Genomic DNA, 24,846 nt, shown 5'->3' on the forward strand with positions numbered 1-24,846 from the left:
AGTAAGGAATAAAACACAGCAAGTAGCTGTACTCTTCAATGCACGCTACCTAATTTTATGAAATTATCGTGGATAATCAAAAGGTAGACGAAAATGGTTTATGAACGAATCTATATTTTCGACATAACTCATCCCTCTTACGGTAGTGTTTCCAGGAGAAAGGATAAACAAAGATTATAACCAATTTCAAACAAAAGACCAGGAATGACACGGTTATAGTTGGTCTTGCCCTTGGTCCTTGTCTTGTATTTATACCCTATTGGAGGTTGAAAAAAACCTTTCTCGGTATATTTGTTCAAGAAAATGACAAACATATATTCAATGAAAACATTTTAATATAGTATTCAGTTCAATTTGGACCTTTTTGTGATTGGTTACGTTTTACTGATTTAATTGAACTACTCTTAGTTATTTCAGTAGTTACTTTGGAAGTAATCGGGCTTTCTGAAAAAGTTTCTGTACTTTTATTTTCATCTTCGCTATGCGTTAGAGTGTCCTTTACGGATCCAAGTGGAGTATTATAAGGTTCAGTTTTCTCAGTACATCTTCTAAACGTTACATAAGAACCACTTTCGATTTGAACTCGGTCTTCTCGAGGACAGAAAAAAATATCTTCGCTGAAATCATACTGGAATTATCATTTTGCTCATAAAATTCGATAAAACAACTTTACCCTTGATCGTCGGTACCACTACCTAAAAATGCTATACTTATTTTTTCTACATTTATTGTTAAATGGCAGAAAATGAAACAATAGATTTTTTTTTGTTCCGTCCATTTCACTTTAGCTTCTTTGATATTTTTAAGACGAGGAGGACTCGCAAAATATACAAACGTATTATTATTTTCTACTCCTGATTTGAAAAGTCTGTAGGATTCTCTAAAAATCAATATTGGTTTAATATTTTAACAGTTGAGTTTTCCCAGTATTGGGTCATTTGTTATTAGAGGACTTTTCGGAAGCTATAACCCGGGATCAGATACATCACCTATTCAGAAGTAGAGCGTGGATTAGGTTATGGGAATTAACAAAAAGGGAAGAAACAAATAAGCGGCTAGATGTAATGAAAGTAGGGAATAACTTTCTTATTAAAATGTCTATAATTTCCAGCAGCTTTTTAAAAATGAACAGTACATAAAAAATTTTTTTCAATTATGAAATTACCACTTACTCCTCTGTTGATACTACAGCCTCAGCAACATTACTATTTTCATCTACTAGAATAAAATGGAAGTTTCCATGCTTCTCATCATCTGTAATATACACACCTATTCTGTATTCCAGTACTAAAATATAGAGCAAACCAATTGATGAAAAATCAATAATAGGAATGATAATTCGAGGAGATAAAGAAAAAAGCAGTAACAGATAAAACATTAACAAGTTATAAAGCTTTAGAGCAGTTGCAGATGAGCAAACCCAACAAAAGAGCAGAAGATCAACTGCAAGTCCGCCAGTTAGACCAGTGGTCGGCGAATTGTGGATCCAGAGCCGAATGTTGCTCTGTAGATCTTTAGGTGTAGCTCGGGCTCAAATATTCGTGGAAGGTACAAATCATACTTTCATATTGACCTCGATGTAATTGTTTCGATTCCAATAATTGGGGCCAAAAGTATGACAGATGTACGAAAAGGGTTTGTTGTTATTTTGAAAGAAAAAATTAAAGGAAGGATACTTGTTAACCATTGTTCCAAACATTTATAGAAGGAATTTGTGAAGTTATGGAATTAGTGATTACCAATAACTTCATTTTAGCTAAAGCTCTTAATCATCACTAATTTATATACTTTTTATTTGAAATGGAGATTAGTGAGAACCCTGAGTGAGAAATTAAAGAATTTCTCCTCGAGAAATGCTTTCTTTAGCCAAAACTAACAAACCATTAGTTGATCGAAAACTTTTAATTCATGGTTGACGTTACGCTTCATCTAAATCTCGTCTTAATCGTAATCTACAAGGGAGAGGAAACTTAGTTTTTTCGATATCAGTAAAAGGTATAATATTCAAAAGCAAATTATCCCTTATTGCCCAGGATTTTGAAAGTGGAACACTGTTTGATAAACACCAAATTCAAAATGAGCAATTCTCAGCAGGGTTTAGGAACAGTAGAGGAAAGCTGAAATTTTACGTCTTTTGAAATTGACATGGTGGCTTCGAAATTCAATTACTGGATTTAAGAAACATAAAGATATGGCGTTTGAAATTTCAAAGGCTTTGTGTGGAATATTTGAGAAGAAAGAAATGTGATCTTAGTTCACAACACAAGTGGTCTGCTTTGAATGACCAGAAGAATGAAGATATGATCATTTTCAACGTTTGGAATAGTATTCCTGACTCTTACGAGTCTTACTGTTTTAGGTGACAATTAAAAAAGATAAAACTTTCAGTTTTTTCTATAACAACCGTTACTTAGAGTTATATGAATTTACTAACGAAGTCCACTTAAATTAAAGCGTCGAATCCAATGGTAAAAAGGAAAATGGGGGTTGCAATTTGAAAAAATTTTTCGAATTTTTTAGATAGCTAAGCTCGCCACCATTTTCTGAGCACCCTATATAAATTTTTGTCAAGGATTTCACAGATTTTGAAAGCTGTAAGTGTTATTTGTCCAATGACTCACTTAAACTTAGAAATATGATATTTTTGTGTCCAAAAATTACGAAAATGTGTGAAATAATTAAAAAATGGTGGACTTCAGGCATACTGTGTCTTATATAAAGTTATATTGAAATTTCGCGTAGATTCCAGAAATTCAACAAAAATCATAACATTCTGTTCAAAATAACGAAGTTTGGGTCCACTTCCGGTATAACCTAAAGTTTCAAAGATCTGAAATTATTTTAGCTAAAACGAGCATTCTGGAAAACCCATGCAAGCAAATTTTCAGAACACTAGTCGCAGTACTTTCCCATATACATATCGATATCAGCTCGTCGTGAAGGACCCTGTACACATTTTACGGTAAAAGTGTACATTTCCCAAGAGTGTACATTTACCGTAACATAATCATCCCTAAAATTAAGAACGACAGCGTACAAACCTGACTTACTCAAACTTTCCAAGAAGATCCAAGCACATTGTTCACATTGGTAAATATTGAGTGCACTACTTATTCAATGTAATAAAAGTTTTCCAAACAAACAGATTTGGCTCTCAATTTTTTTTTCAAATTATTATAATGTTCATACTTCGTACTTTAGCTAAAAAGTTTGCCGACCACTGGGTTAGAAAAATAAGGATAGTACTGATAGTAATTTTCGCAACGAAGCATAGTAGTAAGTTTTCGAAAATATTTTCTGTTGCCATTAAATTAACTTACGCAAACCAGGGATTCGTCTAATTATTTCTACTCGAATTTTACAAGATCACAATTACAGTTTGTTAAGTAATATTGGGAAAAGGGAAATTTTTTTCCATAAAGTACTTACAACAATAAGGGTAACGTCCAGCAGTGTTTAAAAAAAATTGATTTCCTTCAGAAGTATCAGCGTACGTTTTTAAGCCAAACTCTCGACAATCATGATCATTACAGCGTGTGCACTTTCCCTAAAAGTTAAAATGTTTCATAAATAAGAATGAAATTAAAATATTTGGTAATATTAACTTCATAGTGATTATGAATGATTTTAATTCAGTATATATAGTACCTTGATGGAATTCATATTTGAATAGTTGGATTTAAAAGGTAAATATCTTCATATTTAGCTTCAGAAACTAATAATAAAAAGAATAATGGAGGTTAGCATAGGGGGATCACGCCATTAAACGTTCAGTACAAGATTCTATCAACAGTAATCCAAAAACGACTGGCTAATAGCACTCAAGAAATAGGGGGACAATATCAATGCGGCTTCACATGGGGTCGGCCCACAAGCAATATATACAATAAAACAAATAATAGAAAAGCACATGAGTATCAAATAGACATGGAGATGCTCTTCACCGATTTTCGACAGGCCTTTCAATCAGTGAAAAAAACATTTTATTGACAGCACTAAAAGAACAAAGTATTGATGCAATACTACGAAAATCAATCAAGATGATATGAGCGAAACAAGGATCGGTATACTTAACACCTGAACGGGAATCTGATGAGATGAGATGAAAATAGAACAAAAATGATGAAATTTGGAAAGCAGTGTCAAGGGGAAAAGGTGGAGGTTGGCGAGTATGAATTTATGATAGAAAAGTTTAATTACCTCGACGTCATGATCAATAAAAGAGGAGACAGGAGCACTGAGATTGAAGAAAATATATTAAATACAAATAGAGCTTTCCATGTTAATAAGAAATTATTGAAAAATTACTAAATAGTAGCACTAGGGAGCATGTTTGCGGCGCAACCCCATTAGGGATGATGAGACATTATTATTATTATAATCAAGGCTTTTCCAATCTTTTTCACGTCAAAAGTGATTCATTGTAAATATTTTTGAATGTGACAATTTAGTAAAAGACGATATCTCGTAAGAGCTAAGCAACGGATATGAAAAAATTTATCTGGAAAATATCACAATAAAATTTAATTCAACTATTTTATTGACAAATTCACTGCAGACTTGTTCAACAAATTATTCTTCATAAACTTCGGAAATATTGGGATGATTCTATTGATTTTTTGTTCCAATTCACAATCTAAAAGTTTGATTAGATATCACAGCGTAGTGTTTCAAAATCAATTTCAATGAATGTGCTATCAAGCCTCCATGCCTAAGAATCATTTTTTCGGAAAAAATCGATAAAATATCAGATTTTTTCCTACTTGTAATATCTGCGTCCTTGGCAAAATGAACCATATTTCTCTAGCATTCATTTCGTCATATATTTTGAATTGATTAACAAAACAATTTTTTCGTAAACTCCAACATTTGGTGATCCCATCGACTTTCATATTTTTCCTCTGTGGATTCTTAGTAGAATAGCTTTCCTAATTATATTCTTTTAGCTTGTCAGGGAATTTATTCATATGTTTGTGTGAATCACACAATATAACCTTCATACTAGCTCCTAAACTTTGAATATTTTTGATCAATTTACTTACAATTTCCGGATATTCTGTAGTAGTTTTCAATAACTGGTACTAAATTTGTCCGTAGTTGGATTTCCGATTGATCAAATGATTTTTCAATTCTTCGTTGCTCAAGTCTCGAGAATAAGAATGAATGAAAAATGAAATTTATTGAATATATTTCCTGGCACTATGTTTAATTTTGGATACATAATCCATGAATCTCTAATAAAATATGTTAACAAATTCGTGAACAAGTTATGTCGTCAATTACTATACTGTTAGTCAAAAGAGTGTTGAAATTAAATTAGAATATGTAACGATTTTAGGAAGTCAGAAATGAATAATTTTGTACGTTATAGGAACAAAATCAAGTCAACTATTGCTCTTACGTTTTCAAAATCTGATAGACTTCCACATTTGATGCCTTGAAATTTACAATTTTTATTCACTAGAGCTTCTACAAAGTATTTGAATGCTCTTTTATGACTACAGCTTGGTAAAATATCTCCCGGTCTCAAACTTGTTCTTTCTACAGACAAAACATTATCGAAAGAATTATTTTCTGGACAGCCAGGTTGCCTTCTTGCTCCATTTACAAAAAAGTCGCTATGTCCTAGAGTTTCGTTTATACCTAGACTTCTAGCTGAAAAAAACCGAAAATACTAAAAGAGATATACATAAAAAATAATCAGTTTGAAAATACTGCGATGTTCTATTCCAGATATTTGAAAACAAGTATTATTGTCAAACGAAAACATTGATCATCATAATTGGTAACAAGTTTTCCATGGGAAGCTTAGGAATACAATTTTCTGGATGTCAGGAACAATAATGTTAATTAATGGCAACCTACTGAAATTAATTGTTAATTGAATGATTAATCGGGAATATCCCTTTCTACTCAATGTCACTTAATGACACTTGTCTATATTTCTCTATAATTTAGATAGTCAGTTAATACTCTATCATTGAATTTCTCGTGCTTCTCATCAGATTTTTCATTCAGAAATTCAAAATTTTAATGATATTGAAAATTTAGTTCTATATATTATAACTATGCAGTGTGAGCGTTATGTATGGAACGCCTCAATTATCTCGGAACGATTTTTATAAATTTTTGTGTGCAAGGGTCTTGTGATACGGCCAGTATCATGGTGGTATTAACGTTGTTTTCAGATTTTCTGTTTTTCCGGAAAAATAATGAACTTTGTTATTTCAAATGAATAACCCTGTATATTTTTGTCCTTTCGAAATCCTTAAGAAATTATTACTTTCCTTATACCTAAATACCTGACAATATTCTGGAATTAAAAGATATGATTATCACAGAGATAAGAATAGCAGTCATAGGTGTTGCAAAATATATTCCAAAGTTATAAAAATCGCCTGGCTTGTTATATTAAAGTAAATGAAAAACATTTTGAGCATCTGCTTTAATAGCTTTTAGTGTATGTTTTCTAAAATTCGTAATTTTTCTAGTTCACAGATGTGGATCTACTTCTAACATTTAAAGATTTGGCTTCAGTTGTTGTAGGCTCTCTGCGCCATGATTTGAATAAATATTTTACTGCACCAGTAGACCTTGTTATGAAATTTGTATTACCACTTAAATTATTAAAGAATATTCAAATTAAACGAGTTTATTGAATAGTAGTCATCTAAATGCAAAATAAAAATAATCAGTGTTTCTTAAGGATTTCTAAAAACACAAATTATATAGGGAATTTTCCGGAAAAAGGAAAGATCTGACAACAATGTAGATAACACCATAATACGTATCAGAAGGCCTTTGGGCACAGAAATTTATAAAAATCTTACATGACGTTTCAGAGATAATTAAGGCGTTTCATACATAAAACTCACTCTGTATATTGTAAATGTTAGATATGTACACTACATTCGTAATAATCCGTATGGATGACTTCGACGTATTTGGCATTTTTGGCACTTAATTTCACTAGATTCGGCATACCTTGAAATCTTGGACCACTTGGATCTAAACCTAGAAAAACTGTCATAACAAAAATGGCATTGTAAGAAATACAATGTAATAGTACCTGTAATTTTTTTCATTTTATTATAAGTAGTACCGATATATCCTGCAATGTGTGCACCTATACCGTGTCCAACAATATGTATATTATTCAAGCTATAATTGAATTTGTCCTGAAAGAAATGAGAATTTTGAATAATTTCTCTTGAAATCGTGACTATAACACGAAAATAGTTCATAGAACAGATTCAGTTACACAACAGAAATAGAAAGACCTGTCAATGACAATAACAAACAAAGTCAATAGTGATGCTAGAAATTACTTAAGCTAGCAAAACCTGTCTACGCAGAACTTGAATCAACCTCTATAAGATTCGAAAAGCTAGCCTATATCATCTATTAGGTAGTGGTAAGTCTAAGAGAAAGGATGAGACTCAATAGAAAAGTTGAACAGGAATCATGCCACAAGATAGAATAAGAAAGAACATAATGAATGCTTTAGAGTATCTCCAAGCACATCTCAGCCTGAAGTAATTAACACCAATAAAAATTAAAACTATAGAAAATGGACAATTATAATGATATCAGACCCAAGCAGCCAAAACTCATTTATATCTATCGATAAAAGCGATTTCTCAGTGTCAATAGATCTTAACTCACTATACTATTGTCTCAAGAGGCTCAAGATGTCTACAATTACAGAGCCACGTGTCGTGAACTTCGTAGACCGATATCGAAAAGATCATATATTGACGTTTTTGGTCCTTAGAGGTACCACCAGGATAATAATATGTCGGTAATGTTGAATAACATGGATAGATAATTCGTATGCGTACAAGTATATACATAAAAGCACAAAGTCTCAACTGAGCCGGGCACATGATGAGAAGAAAACGAATGGAAATGATTAAAAGAATAACGCAATAGATCCCACTGTGGCCAAGGAGAAGTCCCCAAGTCCCCATTCTGTCTAGAAATGCACTATGGCCCGGTAAAGGTGAATGGGCAATGTGTTATTTGCACCACACTGTGAACATCAAAGTATGAAGTTCTGTTGGAGATAGATATAACAGTTCAGCACCACGTTCAGGAAAGAGTAAACAAATCATCTTTTTTTGTAGTCAGTATGATAAGAATGAGATTTATCAAAGATACTTCTTGGAAACTACAATCAGAAGATATAGGAAAAATGCGTTAATCAGTAGAAATCTGTACTCAGAGTTTTGAATAATATTTTATCAAATATTTTATCAAAGTAATGCTGCCTGAAACTAGTCGCAAATTTTGTGAGTTAGGATATATGTATCCATATATTTACAAAAACAAGGTACAACAAGATCTCAAAGGCTATACAACAACAAGAGGTAGACTTACCGAGGCCAAAGCCAGCTAAAATTTATCAATGGATCTGGAAAAACTACTAGTTTCAGAGACGTTATATGAAACTGTTCAGGCACAATAGAACTTTCAGGTATCAGTAAATCGTCACCCCATAAAGCACAATATAATTAATATTGAAAATTAACAAATTGTGTCCATTTCTGTGAGATATATCCCGGATAAACTCCGGTGCCATAAATATGTAAAAACAGAATAAGCTGTGCTAATAATAGGGTGTAAAAATACTTCATCTAAAAGTATGGAGGTAAAATATTTCCTCAGTTCAGAACATTTTAAATAACTATTAAAAGGTAGAACCTGCTCCAGCGTCAACCAAAATTTTTATACTTATGTTTATGTCTCAAAGTTACCTGCAGTTCTTTGATGAGAGATATAGTTTCCAGTGCCACTACACGGGCATTAGCTACAGCTTGATCGTAAGGTGGCTCAGCGCCTCTTTGCCAATCTACTGAAATTAAGTTAGTATCTATAGAATGGATAAAAATAGTTTTTGCCAAATGCTAAAACAGAAAACAAATTAATTCACATGATGATTTATTGAGATCTCAAAATGACAGGAGATGTATATAGAGAATGATAGAGTATTTAAAGTGAAAATAGAGACTAGCAAAAACTATAAATGCAAATGGAAATAGTTTAGTGATTGTAAGCGTTAATTGAATTTTTAAATCAGAGATTTTGAATCAAAAAGAATACTCCAGGTGTCTCAGATAATTAACTGGAAAAAAATCGCTTTATTGAATGATTTATGTAAGATAGCCTATAGATAAAAGCAATTTCTTATAGTGTCAATAGATCTTCACTATCATGTCTATTATATGTTATATTGTGTCAATAGGCTCAAGATGGCTAGAATCACTAGAGCCATACGTTGGCAACGTCGTAGACCGACAAAAATTCGACGAGATCATATTGACATTTTTTATTGGTAGCCTGGTAGCACCAGGTAATAATATTTCGGTAATGTTGAACAGCATGGAGAGATGACTGGTATGCGTATACGAGAATGTATTGATATCTAGTTAGCCTAGACCAGCTCCATGCATAAACAAAATATTGCGTCACCATAGCAACGAGCAATAACTTAGTAGAAGTGTCAGTGTAGAGTTTCACGTCAAAAAAGTAAACCAGAGTTACGCAATAAATTAAAAGTAAAAATATGTTCACCGAAATTATGAAAATCGAAAAATTGAGCCATCCTCAAGTACCTGTATTTAAAAGGGTTAAGAGGTAAACAAATTTACAGAGATATGCTTAATACCCTTAGTGATCAATGTCCTTCGTACGCGATCGTGTAAAATTTGGACTGCAAGCTTCAAGAGAAGTAAATTTTCCATTGAAGATGATGACCGATCGGGAAGGTCAGTTTCTGTGTCAGTCCTCGAAAATATCGATGTAGTTCATGACATGATTTTATCAGACCGTCGCTTTGGGCTAAAATGGATATCTGAAGCACTGAATATTTCATACGAACGCGTTCATCATATAGTTCACGTCAATTTGGACAAAATTGCTGCAAGATGGATCCCCAAATGTTTGAATATTGACCAAAAACGTGCAAGGGTAGAAGCATCACGTTCGATCTGTGCTCGATTTGAAAACAAAGCAACAACGATGAAGTGGCAACACGACCTAAGAAGTTTCGTGTCCAAAAATCTACTGGAAAAGTTCTTGCTTCAGTTTATTAGGATGGCCATGGAGTAATCCTGATTGATTTTTTTATAAGGGTAGAAAAATAATTGGAGATTACTATTCGACATTACTTACCATTCTACAGGAAAAAATTAAAGAGAAAAGACGAGGAAAGCTATCCAAAGGTGTTTTAAAAGTTTAAAAGGTCGTGAATTTTCTTCCAACGAAGAGATAATAAAAGTTGTGGAGGTCTGGTCTGCAGAACAAGAAGAAACATTTTTTTTTAAAGGTCTAGAGACGTTGCAGGTTCGCTGTAATAAAAGTATCCAATTAAGAGGAGAATATGTTGAGTAAAAAAATATTTTGACAATCAAATTTTTTTTGGTTGTATAGTAGGCTAGAATTTTTCAATATATCCTCGTATAAGTATTTATCCAAATAGGAAATTTTAGTCGTTTCTTCTATATAGTGGTAACCGTTTGCTTTGGTGTAGAAAACGACGGAATCTACAATTTCTTGTGGGATGTTATGTGCACCACACCGGAAACCTTAAAGTCACTGTATTCTTTTCTGTAATCTGGTTTTATAGAGACAATGAGTAATTTCTATTTTAATTATGTTTTTACCAAATTATTCAATTTTTTCAATTGCAGAAAACAAATTTCTAATGAAGAGGTGTACAAAAGAACTAGCGTTATTTAAAATATATATTAATGTAACCTGATACTATATTTGCAAATATTTAGCCCATATTAATATTTGACTAACTCACTTTTATCCACCCGGTGTACCCATTGGCTGTAAAATCATGTATCAAAATCATAAGCTCAGAATCATTCCTAAACTCCGATTCTCTGATAGACGATTCTCTTGGTAATAGATTAGTATAAAATAATTCATCAACGTTCTAAAACAACATAGAAATATAAGCACCAAAAATGAATTAAATAGGAGTCAAAAAGTTCGTGGCTTTTTGTATCTTTCGTCACTGAACAGAAAGAATATTCACTGTGCTGGACGACTACTATATATATATATATATATATATATATATATATATATATATATATGTTGCTTAAAGACACCTACTTAATGTCATGATTTGTATTTATAAACTTGCGTTTTATTCAAAAATCTAATTTATGGTTCTCAAACATGAAACATTATGTTGTATTCTGATGATACATATATCAAGCATTCATTTCATTTTTGGGGTAGTATTCTCAAAAATATTAACAGCTCTTATACTTACAGAATTGTGTTTTTTAATTAGTAAAAAGTCGGTTTTTAAAATATGCCTTGGAAGCGGTCTCAAATTTATAGGTCTAAATTTTTTATGATACCATCTTGAATCAGTTTCTATACATCCCAAAGCTTCCTCGCATACTTTGAATACGTCTTTAAATAAAATAAATTTCGGTTACCAAACTGAGCTTTGAGAAGAGAAAAAGTCGAGTCTACCTATATTATCATCGTATTGTTCCGTATTAAAAATGAATTGATCGATAGGAAAAGCTATTTCTTCACTAGTTTCATCAGCCAGTATATGAGAAATTACCAGCATTGTAAGGAGGGTTGAAGCCCTTATAAATAAAAAATTTTTGACACACATTATTCTAATTGACAATTCAGAACGTCTTGTCAGGTTAATATGAATGTCATGTTGTTTATTTTGATTTAAATATTATATGTTTTAAGTTCGTTCCACCGCTGAAAATAATTGATGTCAAGAAGGAATTGGAGATAAAAAATATAGAGAAAAACTGTAGAGTTGTAGTTCAATTTGAAAGTAGCTTAAAAAGAGTTCAGGAAGAAGTGAAATATTCGGAATTAAACTAGAAGGAATGGAGGAATATTTTAGAATTGTTTATTACAATGCAAAAAAGTGGCATTGAATTAGAGTAGATTACTAGAATCCTAATGTAAACTAATGTGAATTAATTTTACACCATTCCAAATCATATTACAATTAATAAATGTTAAGCTTATTATTAAATTTTTGTGGGTATGAAATGTTCGTTATTGATTTATATAACTGTTTACGAAGATGGTACCAGAAGTACCTGGTCTACCAAAGGAAAAAATATATTCATATTTCGACGTAATCTCGTTTACACTTTTTCCAACGATGTTCAATACTCTTTTCATAATAAGAATCGTCGAGCTCCTCAAAATAGCCATTAACTGCTATCTTCATTGTTCGAAAATCTTTCACCATCTAGCCATTTTTCTCAAGTCAAGTCAAGAAGATAATCCCAAGGGGCTGAATCTAGCGAACAGGGTGCTTGAGGTAGCAATTCAAACTTAAATTCATTAATTTTGTCCATTGCAATAACGGATTTATCAGCTGGTGCATTGTCTTAATAAAACAACAAAATCTTCTTAGCCAAATGCGGTCGTTGTTGCTTGATTTCTCTGTTCAAACGTTGCAATAATTTCGCATAATACTCACCGTTTATAGTTTTTCCTTTTTCAAGATAGTCAATGAAAATTATACTACGCGCATCCCAATAAACCGACGACATGACCTTACCTGTAGTTGGAGCGATCTTTGCCTTCTTTGGAGCCGGTTCTCCCTTTTCAGTCCATTGTTTTGATTGTACTTTTGTTTAGGGTTTGAAGTGATGGACCCATATTTCATCCATGCTTATGAAATGGTACAAAAATTCGGCTTCTATTCTGTGAAAGATTGCTAAGCACTCGATGGAAACATCTTCACGACGCTGTTTTTGTTCCATTGTGAGCAAACGCAGCTCCCATCTTGCGCAAAGCTTTCTCATGTTCAAATTCTTAGTTAATATGCGATGTACGATATGCCTATTGTATCTACTAGCTAGCGCACTTTCAGTCGACGATCATTCAGTACCGCTTTATTGATTTTGTTCAACATTTCAGGAGTCGTCACCTTATTAGGTCGACCATTGCAATGCAGGTCTTCGCATGTCGTACGGCATAGTTTAAACTCTGCTACCCTATATTTTACTTTTATTTTCACTGGATAACGGAGGAGCAGTCTCACCCAGAGTAGAATCTAGTTCAACTATTATATTGGTTGGGCTAAGGCCTCTCAAATAAAAGTATTGTATCACATAACGATGACCAATTTTTTCCATGTTTGCAAATTCACTGAAAACAGGCGTCTACTACAAGCAACTACTGCGATCTCTAGGTCAAGCCAGGTACTTTTGAGACCATTCTCTAACTATTTTCTGAATTTATGGAGAATATTTGTACAAACAGGAGATGTTATTGTCAAAATTCTAGTAGATTATAAAATGTTGGTACTCAAGTTTTTTTGGAAGGTAAGAAAAAATAAAATGTTCAATCTAGGATCATATATTATTCTTCAACAATAATGTGGTTTTAATTTATCAGCTATAATTTACAAATGTGTGTCTTTGTATCCTAAATATTATATATACAGTATTTACATGGGATCAGTTTAAAATATTTTCATCAATCTACTACTTACTCATAATTATTTTTATTTTAAAATCTGGTTTTAAAACAATGTTAAAATCTTATTATTTACTTGTACTGGCTAGATAAGTGGCTATATTAAAATTCGATAAGCTTACTTTCCACGTTTTATTTCGTTTTAAAATACTTTCAGAAAATATTTTAAACGTCCTTTTCTTTGTTTAATTAAACATCACATTTCATATGTTACTCTTTCCTATAGCACAATAAGTTAATCAAAAATGTGTTTAAAAATATCATATTTTCATGTTAAATTTAGCATAATCCACAAATTTTATGTTGAACTTCAAATTTGATTAGCAAATAAATGAATCATTGCAGGAATCAGAACTATTTCCAACAAACAAGTACTTTCAACTCAACAGTTAAGGGTATTTCATAAATCTCGACAATATTCAAGTGAATAAATAATCAAATTTATAAAATACTAATCGATTTCAAATTAAGTGCAGGAAAATTTTCACATTAACAATAACAAATATCACAATTCTTGTCGGATACAATAACAAAAATAGAAATTCAACTGAAACATTCAACTTTAAAACATTCCGTCTTTTGAATTTCTCCCTGCTATCAATTTGCGTTCTTGTGAATAAGTTTAAGGGACTATTTATTGCAAACATTCTTCGGCTATTCACAATATCTTGTATATTCGTAGGCTTATTATGATTTGGTCACCCCGAGACTCTTGTTTGATATTTTAAAAGATGTTTGCCGTGAGCATATTAGTCCATAGCTTGCAAAACATGTTTATACATCAATTTAAAAGTCTTTCAAATTCATCTCACATTTACTCATTTCATCTTGACAGTATATATTATCATTTGGTTGCACTCAGATTCTAATTTTGGTTTAAACTTTTAAAAGATGTTTATGCTAGGAATCTTCTTCAAAAGCTCTCAAAACATGTTTACGCACTTGTTTAAATTAGGAACCTATTGAATTCACCTCGCTTTCTTTTGGTATTGCGAGTTTTTGATATCTTGCAGAAGACTTATTCCATTTTTTCCTATATTTGGTTATAGGTTTCATGTTTTCGTTTGTATTGATTTTATTTCATTTTATCATGATATTATATTAACTGTGCTTCTTTCTAGTTATTGCTGAATAGTATATATTATCTACAGAATATAAAAAGCCTACCGATTTGCTTACTAAACACATTTTTGATAATCTGTTTTTGTGGAAAATTATCGTTTCAATTCCGATAAACTTTAAAATATCAACAATAGAATAGGGAAATTACTTATATCTAATAAATAGACGGAGATATTTTTTTTTTTTCATAAATTGACTCAAAATATCAACAGCATCATATCAAACGATTTAAACTACTTTGTTTCATAGTACCTTACCGACATATGATTGTAATGTGGAATAAAATAAATCAAAATGCAATTATATACTTTTAAAAACTTCTTACAATTAGTACACGAGGAACAAATATATACTCGTCATCGTTGTAGCTTCACAAGGTCATTTATCTTACGCATTTTGAAATTGTTTCCACTATTGTTGTTGTGAATCAAATTCCAGCTTAAAAATTCCAGCTTAAACTAAATCAGAATTCAAACTATGTTTTATCGTTGTAGTTGAATGTGGTTTGAATCCACTAATTTTTATAATGCATTCAAATATATTTTACTAGGATCATATACGAAAATAATGGATTTCCTATAATTTGCATCTTTAGAAAACACAAATTCTCAATTATATGCCCAAAGGGTGTTGACTTTCCACTATTCTTGTAGCAAAAATTAAAAAATACAATAGCCACTCTGTATATTTTGAGATGACGCAAAATTTGAGTAGTAGAAGCAATCAAATCATTAATCAATCAACCAACCCATTCTTCCAATGTGGCCATGTGTGATTTCTGGTTAATCTTCAACCTAAAGAATTATTCACATGATCGGTATTTCACGTTAAAAGATGAGATACTTGAGGGAATTAATTTTTTGAGGGCAATGACAAAGAAGTTGTGGAAGTTCTATTTATGTACGTGTTGCAGCCACTTTGTACATGTTGTTTACTACTTTACTTTATTTATTTATATATAAAAATTAAATCATTGTTCTTGATAGATATGAGAGACGAGGTTCTTCCACCTCATATTTGCCATACTCACAAAAATAAGTGCAAGTCGTTTGTGTAAGTAGGAAAAATGAAGTTCACAACTCGATAAAAAACATTCCCTAATAATATTTCACTTGGCTAGTGTTCCGTTCACAACATTCACATTCGTGTAAAATTTGTTACTTCTTTTTGCTTCGTAGAAAAGTAGCATTAAACAATAAATATTGTACATATCACATTGCACGCAAAAAAGTTTCTTTTGAAGAGACAAATATACATCTTGTAGACCGGTTTCAGGCTTCTTGGGTGCCATCAGTATGAGCTCAGAGATTCCAATCTGAGTCAATACGAATTCCTCTCATATCTCTGAAATTATCAAATTCAAGGTAAATTCACACAAAAAATCCTTTTTTCGTTTATAGTTCTAGAAACGTTTGACAACTTCGATACTTTATTACATTATAATTCGTTCAATATATAATTGGTCTCACTTTTTCTAGGTTTTTTGATACAATATCTTTCCAGTTTCGTCTTTCTACTTTTATTTATCTAATAATTTATTGAAATAGTTTACTCTCTAGCTTTAACTCATCTCGTGGTCCCTTTCCTTGGTAATTGATAATTGTCACTTTCTTAACTGTTAAGTCCAACCAATTATTAGGTATTCTATTCACCATAATCAATTTCATCAGCTTTTTTGTCTTGTACACATATTATATATTTTCTAGAAGATTATGAGATATTTTAGGCAGTCTCAAAATTCACTCTGTCTGCTACCATTTGACTATTTCATCGTCTTTTTAAGTATCCTGATATTATTTTAGATACTAATTTAATATTTAACTGGTTTTGATCTAAAATATTCGTTGATACGATGAATTGAAGATAAACAACTAAATAATTTTCTTGTTATTTGAAATACAACGTATAATCTCCGAATACTTAATTTCTGGAAATATATTTTTATTGTGAAGACAATTTTTTCGAATTTTGTGGTTTGATATGATACCGTCGCCAATAACAAGAATTTTTTATATATTTTTTGCTATACTATGCCATCGTAGGCCCCATAAACTTTCTTAAATCTGTTGCATAAGACTTCAGTATCACCAATCTAATCGAAAAAGATCTAAATATAATTGGCAGTATATATTATAATATCTATTTACTTTTTTAATGAACAAAAACGCGCCTAGAATACATATGGAATTATCAGACATTGATTTCTTAATAAATCTATGGGTAATAATAGATAAAAACTGTATGATATTTTATAGAAAGATTGGTAACTTCAAACAACAAACGCTGATGTTATTTGTTGATGAAATTATAAAATCTATCATTATAGAAGGTGATTTGAGAGATTCACTCAGAATTATTTTTAATTAGTTACCTTTTGATGACCTTATAATAATATTATTCGAATAATTTTAAAACTGCGCCAACTAAATCAAAATGATCGAGTGTAAATTCAATTATGACAATACCATTTTATGCATCTAATATGAATTTACAAATTGATTGAAATTTGGGATGAAATATCAGTGAAATTATTCACTCACAATGAGGCTCATAAGACATGATGACAAACCAACAGTAGAATAACTAAGTCTCTAGATTTGAGCGGGGTGTTTCTGAATTTTTGAGAGAAAATACTTTGAAGTATCCGAAATACATCTGTAGAAATTTTTTTAGAATCATAGTAGGTACTGAAAAGAGTTGCTTTTCTGAATTTTGAAACAACAGAAAAAATTACGGAAAAATCTTTCAATAAAAGTTGTTGATATGTACAAAGAGTGAGTACAGCTTGAGGAATGATAATTATAGCTATAAACAATCACCATCACAAGATTCATTGAGAGAAACTTGCTTAATTTCAGGAGAATTTCTCACATCTTCTCAACCAAATTATAACGAATCAAAATTTTGAAATTGATGCCATTTTCAACCACTTTGCACTAAAGAAAATAACTTATTGTATAATTTAGAAAATAGCGAAAAAATTGGGAAACTTGCGTATCCCAAAAAGTGAAGTCCTGTACACCGCTTTGTCGTAAGCTAATTAATTTTTATTATTTTCTATTTTCGACTGCTTAACTGCTTTTGTCGAATAAAATGGATAAGATATAGTTTACGGTTCTCATTCTCATTTCAAAAAGAATGTTTGCGGAGCTGTAGTACCACGTAAATCTTGATGAGAATTGCTGCATAAAATGTTTAGAAGAAGAAAGTAATATGTTACATAATCATTCTACGTGAGTAGTATCCTATTTAGAATCCAATAATCTTTTATTAAATGTTTGTAAATTCCTCATACAATTTTAATCTATTCATTAATAATATTATGAATAACATATTTCATATCTAGATCACACGGAAAAACGACAACTATAAAAAACAAGATAAATTGGTAATTAGGGCATTAGAAGGACAGTTATGTATTTTTAGTATCTGAAAAACCCTTCCAATCATACTGACGCTTGATCTGAACTCTATCAGAAATTATGTAGAGTCAAATTAAAAAAAAAAACGTCAAGCCTCATAACGAAATATTGTACCCTGTTTTTATTTGGTATCATTAACATTTTTTCACATATCCAAAAACCATCATCTCATTTTTGTGATTTTAGCTTGGTGAATATTTGATTCTCATCCACATATGATATTCATGTGTTCCACAGATTGCTTTTCACTACATTTGTCGTTCAACTAGTAACAAGTGATCGCATTTGACTTGCAAGCGTCGACCGTGAAACTGTACCATCATCTAATTCAAGTAAATATATTTTCGGTTTTTCTCTATTTTGTGAAAAATTCATCAGCATTTCCCTTCACGAATGTTTTTATTTGGGCAGTAAATGCAAGATATTTGTAGTTATTTTGCATACTTATTATTATAACGTATCTATTCTCTAGGGCTATACCGGCCCTGCCCGTTTTGAATTCCAAGAATGGGAGGCGGAAGAATAGTTGTGAGTAAACCACCAGACACGAATTACATTCCTATATTATTTCACTATTGATTGTTTTGCCGTTTTTATGCCATATTTATGCAAACATTAGCTTTGTTCGCGGTAGATATCCTGAACATGTTCTGTCACCAAATTCATGCGCAGTTTGAAACTGTGCGTTCGCGGGGCTAATAAAACACATCTGGCGCATGTGCATTCATCCTTTTTGTGATGTTTACCACGAAATAACCTCTAACCTACGTGGTTTTCAACGTAATTGTATTTAAAAAACGTGGTAGTTGAATTTATCACAAATATCAATAATAAACCTTTCGGGTGGTTAATTAAAAAATCACTTTTAGCATTGTTATAATGATCATGACTTTAAACAATAAAATATCTCACGAATCTTTGTAAGTTTGTGTGGCCTGCTTATTGACTTCCTCGGCCATCCTAGGAGTTATTCCATGTCAAGTTATTGAGTTTCTCGCAGACCTATATGTAACGACGTTGAGCTCAGGCTTTATTATCACCTTTAGAATGTACCTTATCAGACTAACTAGTTGAGACTGATCGTTGAAGTTTTATTTAATCTTTTTCGCGTGCTGTTACCATTATAGTATCTTAGTTTCCATGATGGCTATCATATTGACTACCAAAATACCAATGGTTCATATATTGAAGTGAGAAGTTGTTGAACGCATTGATGAAGATTTTTTTCAACTACTCTGTTGTTCACTGACCCATATTTCTCTTACTCATTACTTTGCCTTGTATTAGCAAGTGAAGAAGATCGTATTTTATTTATTCATTCGATAACTATCACTAATCACTTGTGGCTTCTGTAATGACAATAAGTTTAATGATACTCCACTTCTTGAAGTGGAAACTGGTTCAGAACTAACAGTTCTTATCTCTTGTTTGAATAATTTCCACCGTTTTTACCGAGTAATTATATGTTCAATATTGATATTTACTTTTATTTTGGTATTGCAGCTTTTAGAGAGCAAAATTATTGTGTACGAAAATGAACTTGACAGGAAATTGACTTGAATCGTTTTTCCAGTGTGTTCTTAATATGTTATCTAAATAAATGTGAATCTTTCTACAAATAATAATTGAAGTGAACATCAGAATGAATACTAGAACCAGTCCTAGTTGAAAGGCGATTAGGCGTATGCCTAAAAAGATATATATAATCTAAGCGCTTATTACCAGTATTTTCTCTTTACTACTTCGTAAAGAATAAAAATTATTCGCGTGGTTCGACCCATAGAACAACAATCTATAGAAGTAAGAGTTTTCCTTGGGAAATATTGGGAACGTAGTTGTATAGCTGACATATAAGGTCAATCAATCAACTCAATAGTTTTTTTTTCATCAATTTCAATAAGAACTATACTAGACTTGATTTTATATTCAATTGATAGATAATAACATTAATAATTACACTGGTCAACAAAATTTTGAAGGTACCACCAAATTTGTCACATCAGGGACAATAAATAGCTATGATTTTAGTGAGTATTTGGCTTCTTGTAGGTCTCTTTTAAGTGGTTAACAGTAATCTACTAGCATTCCTCGACTTTTTTTCCTTGTAATTTTTCGATTCCTTTCCTAGGAAATTTTGAACAACATTCACAAAGCATTTCCAGATCATTCAGCTTTCCTTCAAATTTTCTATCCTTCATTAGTTTCTGTATTTGTGGAACAATAAATATTCCTTCTTCAATTTTTACCTCGTTGAGTCTGGGAAATTTCTCTATCAAGTATAAGAATCTACTGCCATCTTTAGAGAGAGCTTTCACAAAATTTTTCATCATGCCGAGTTTTAAAGGCAACGGTATGTTGTCACTAAAGGATCATTTTTTTAGACAAATCACGTACTAAATTCTTTAAATAACTTCGTATCAATAAATGCGGTTCTTCTGAAGTTGAAGGCTCATAACTTGGGATACCTTATCGAGTTGACCAAGAATAAATTCGGGACTAGAAACAGAAACTTTCTGCTTGATTTGGCACAGGCAGTTCGGCACTATGTATTATTTATCTGTTGGCCGATGACAAATTTGAGTACTGGACTTGATTGTGCCGCCTTCTGTTTAAATCAAACAAAAATAACAATCAATTACATGATCTTTGGGTTTCGTTCAAATATTTCAAATTTGTATACCAAAACGCAAATCTCTATTTTCTTGTTTAGCCCAACCAAATAGACGTCTCACACTCATTAAACAATATATATGTTGAACCCAGGATTTATATTGATGGCCCACCGGAAAACGAAAATAGTTTAAACAGTACTTTCCAATTATTGGCGTGAATTTTGACGCTGAGAAGTAAAAGTTCACTTTACACACGCATAACAAAAACTGTCCGGGTTATCAGAACACTTTCTAAATTAAGTTACTCAAACAAAAATACGTGAATGAGGTCAGAAAAGAATATATAACTGTCACATAAAAACTGGATGTGGCTAAAACAAAAAAACAAAATAATATTCTTTTTCGAATAAGGGTACATCAAAACAAATAAGAATAATCACAAAGTTCGTGTGACAAAAACAGTGTTAACCAGTGTTATAAAAGAATAAGATAAAAATTATTTTAGAGCCATGGTATAGAATTTAAAGCTTTTAACCAAATAAAATCTCTCATATCTTCCACATTTCACTTAACTTTATGAAAACTAGTATTCCAAATACTACAAATAATTACCTCAAAGTGAAATAATTGATGATAAGAGTTATTGTGGTGTTTCCGTTTCCTAAGGGAAGGGTTTAACATTCTCGCATCTAAACGGAATCGACAAACCGGACGTAGATGAAATGAAAGGAAAACGTTGTAAACCGAGAAATCGGTCGAGATCAGAGACTCTACTAAATTTCCAGACTTTTAAACTAAATTTTAATCTGAATAGTTCATGGAAAATTCATCGAATGCGTTTGGAAATCGGAAACATGTCAGTTTCATTGTTGTAGATGGGTTACCAAATAGATACTAAAACATGTTGTGCTATGGATTTGACCAAAACGTCTTGAACTACTTATTATTGGATTATAATTGATGAAATCTACCACAAATACGGACGTGGTACGGTACCTCGACGCAGGTGAAGAAATAAATATTGACTTTTAAAAATTTTTATTCCTTATAAAGTGCAGTAAAATGTATCCTAAGCGCTTAGACTAAAGGCTTCTAATAACACTTAGTGGTCAATTCTTATATCACTCTACAATTCTATAAGGCCGTTTAGTCATTCTTAGGCACCATCGTACTTCTCCGTGCCTAAAGATTAAACGACTTTCGAGAAATTTTTATATTTTTTTTTCTAAAAATTTTTATGACTCGTTTTAAAACATGCTGATAATAGTGGTCGATGATCATAAAAAAACGCAGAGCTTTTCCAAATTGTCTGCCAAAATTGGCTTTTAAGTCACAGAAAGTAAGATTTCCTCTTTACTCCCTTCAAGACGGTTCTTTTATCGGTTCTTCTTTGTCGCGCAGCGCTTTCAATAAATGACTTCTAAGCTCCGACTCGGAACTTCTCCACAGCAAAACCAATTCGTCTTTTGACAAGCGCTCCAGAGGAGATCGACCATTGGAATTTCTTGGAGAACAATTGGGAGGTGGGGGAGCGGGTGGTAGATCGTCTTCTCTAGATTTTGACCTCTGTCGAGGTTTTTTTCTGTCGGATGTAACTGGATTACCACTATCTAAGGATTTAGATTGTTCTGTTAGCTTGTTACGCTTGCTCGTTTCGGTTAACCCTGTCGAGTCACTAAAACTTTGATGTCTTGTTTTCGATTTTCTGACGAGAGGAGGGTGGCTGGCTTCATTTTTAGAGGTATCTTCTACTTGAATTCTTATTTGTGGATTGGCGTTTTGTTTTGGATTATTGTCCGTACTTCGTTTGAGCGGTGGTCTAGGTTTATTAACGATTACACTCTGAAACAAACACACTATTATCCAGAAAAAATAAACATTAATAAGACATCACTTGTTCATGGTTACAGTTGTCGAAAAAAAGTAACTGTTATACAATAAACTACAAGTGTTGAGAGTTGACTTTTGAGATACTTGAAACATTCATCATGGTCAAAAAATGGAATTAAATCGGGCGATGATTTTCTATGACTTTTGACGTGAATTAAACCAACAGCAGTGTGTTGACTTGGTGATGATTTTTCTATGGGCTTCCGAACTCATTCATGGTTGCCTGTTTTTTCGGAATAACTGGACATGTCACTACCGTTCTATTAGAACAACGTAGAATGGTCAACCCCGATTGGTACACCAGCATTTGTTTGCCAGAAGTGTTCGAAAAAATCAGAGAAACCAATCGATGAACACGAATACCACGACAATGTGAGTTCTCAAACATCAGTTCAAACAAAAACGCTTTTGAACAGTCAATACATCGAATTGATAGGTGATCAAAGAGATAGAAGATCAAAAATAAATTGCGAGAACAAAGCGTAGAAAAATGGTTCAATCTAATGCAAAATTGGAGAATATTGACAAACAATATCAAACAATCTCAAAAATTAAGTAGCAACCCTCGTATCCTGTTTATACCAATTACGCAATTCCGTTTGGATGAATCGCCAAGCTTCCATAAGCGCGGAAAACTCTGGACAGCATGAGGACACTTCTGGTAAACCGCAACCTCAGCATAAAACTCTAAAAACTAAAGAATGCTTTGCTGTTACACATTTCATCTTTTTCTGTACGGATGCGAATGTTGGACCATGGATGCAGCTACAGAGAAGAAAATTGATGCATTCGAAAGGTACGCCTACAGACGAATGCTGCGGATATCTTGGACGGAACATAGGATAAACATAGAGGTCCTTCAGCAAATGGGTAACTTCTCACGACAATCAAAAGAGAAAAAGTTGAACTATCTAGGACATATAATGAGAAACGAGCGATAATAGAAGGGAAGATCGAAGGAAAACGGTCGGTTGGCCGTAGACAAAATTCATAGTTGAAAGACTTGCGCAGATGACTCGGACAGTCATTGTCACTCGACAATAGCCATTTGGATCGTCAACTTCCGTAGGGAGACGGCGTCGTAAGAAGAATAAAAGTCATTCATATTACCGTTAAATTCTCCTCATATCACGCGGAGCAGTAATTTTTCCTTCGACATGTTTTCGTATGTCATTTGGTTCTTAATGTGTTTAGAGATTTAAAAATTAATGATATGATAATATTCCGAACAATTGTTGATTCAATGAAATTTACTGTGAGCAAATGTTTTTACGCACGTCTTTGTCAAAACATATACATATGATTGAAACAGAGCATCCAGAAGAGGTCAAAACTGTTGATGTCGACTCAACCTATTTATAAAAACTTGATCATAATTTTGTTTTGAGTTCAATTGATAAATTTCAAAATACTCGATATGAAAAAGATTTTTCAATTTCCTGTCGGGATAATGGAAAGTTTAACCCATTATTCAACGGTACAGAAGAATAATCTGAATGCAAAACACTTGTTTAGGAAAAACTCATAAATGTGATAAATTTCCGTAAAACGTGACATCTCCTCCTCATTCTCCTCTACTTATGAAATTTCAAATGAAAAACTTCATATAATAAATGATGGTGAATATATTGCTCTTACCTGTAACTGATCGATGGTTTTTTTATTCCTTCTAGCAATTTCATCATCAGACAAGTTATTTTTTTCGTTGACGCCGGTTTGTGACACATTATTATAACTTCTAGCCTGTGTTACATTTTCGGGTATCAAACTTTTACTCAAAGTTTCATCACTCTTACCCAATGTCAAACTATGTTGCGGCTGTAACAAACGATGCTTGTCGACGGATTCTTGATATCTAGGTAAAGTGGCTAACTTTTTTCCAATACTTTCCGAATCTGAGAGCTTTCTCATCGGTTCTGAATACTTGCTACAATCTGAGAGGTTTTCTATCGATAAAATTGGACTTTTTCCGGCTAATTTACTTCCCGAGCTTATTATATCTAAATAGCTGGATCTACGACTGTTGATGTCTGGTGGAGAACTCGATAAAAAAGCTGAAGCGTCTTTGCTTAGTCTCCTACCAACCGCGGTGCTGTAATCTTTATTATTCAAGGAGTGTGAATTGAAGACACTGTCGCTACTAAATCTACGGACGTTCAAATTTGATGAACTCTTTGTTTTATTTTTTGAACGAGGACTGAAAAGTTGTTTGCTAAGGTATGTTGTAGGTGATTTCATTTTATTGCCGTTATCACCTTTAGGGCTACTCCTGTAGAGAAACAAAATCATATTTTAATGATACAGTT

General features: G+C 32.3%; 2 protein-coding genes across 2 annotated transcripts in view; both read right to left on the minus strand.

The window, feature by feature from the left end:
- Nucleotides 1–349: 349 nt before the first annotated feature.
- On the minus strand, nt 350–13,514 carry LOC130444249 (pancreatic triacylglycerol lipase-like). The gene is made up of 12 exons (XM_056779350.1): nt 13,511–13,514; nt 12,227–12,256; nt 11,291–11,436; nt 10,811–10,945; nt 8,757–8,906; nt 7,070–7,178; nt 6,910–7,014; nt 5,402–5,655; nt 3,430–3,547; nt 1,173–1,287; nt 784–880; nt 350–628 (listed from the first exon to the last, which is right to left on the minus strand). The coding sequence occupies exons 1-12, from the start codon at nt 13,512–13,514 to the stop codon at nt 350–352; spliced, it is 1,542 nt and encodes a 513-aa protein (XP_056635328.1).
- Nucleotides 13,515–20,093: 6,579 nt separating this feature from the next.
- The window catches only part of LOC130443981 (uncharacterized), a 140,997-nt gene continuing 136,244 nt past the window's right edge, over nt 20,094–24,846 (minus strand). The window contains exons 16-17 of the mRNA XM_056778921.1: nt 24,179–24,809; nt 20,094–22,492 (exon numbers count right to left, since the gene is read on the minus strand). Coding sequence (XP_056634899.1) covers nt 22,013–22,492; nt 24,179–24,809 — 1,111 coding nt within the window. The 3' untranslated portion in view covers nt 20,094–22,012. The remainder of the gene's footprint in view (nt 22,493–24,178; nt 24,810–24,846) is intronic.

The sequence above is a fragment of the Diorhabda sublineata genome, chromosome 1 (genome assembly GCF_026230105.1).
Source record: "Diorhabda sublineata isolate icDioSubl1.1 chromosome 1, icDioSubl1.1, whole genome shotgun sequence".
NCBI classification, from domain to species: Eukaryota; Metazoa; Arthropoda; class Insecta; order Coleoptera; family Chrysomelidae; genus Diorhabda; species Diorhabda sublineata.

What these genes read in the sequence shown, in the direction of transcription:
- LOC130444249 (XM_056779350.1), bottom strand. An exon ending in GGTACACCGGGTGGATAAAA is followed by an intron (nt 8,907 to 10,810) that starts GTGAGTTAGTCA and finishes TTTCTGTTTTAG; the next exon opens with CATTTGGCAAAAACTATTTT. An exon ending in TAAAATGAAAAAAATTACAG is followed by an intron (nt 7,015 to 7,069) that starts GTACTATTACAT and finishes CAGTTTTTCTAG; the next exon opens with GTTTAGATCCAAGTGGTCCA.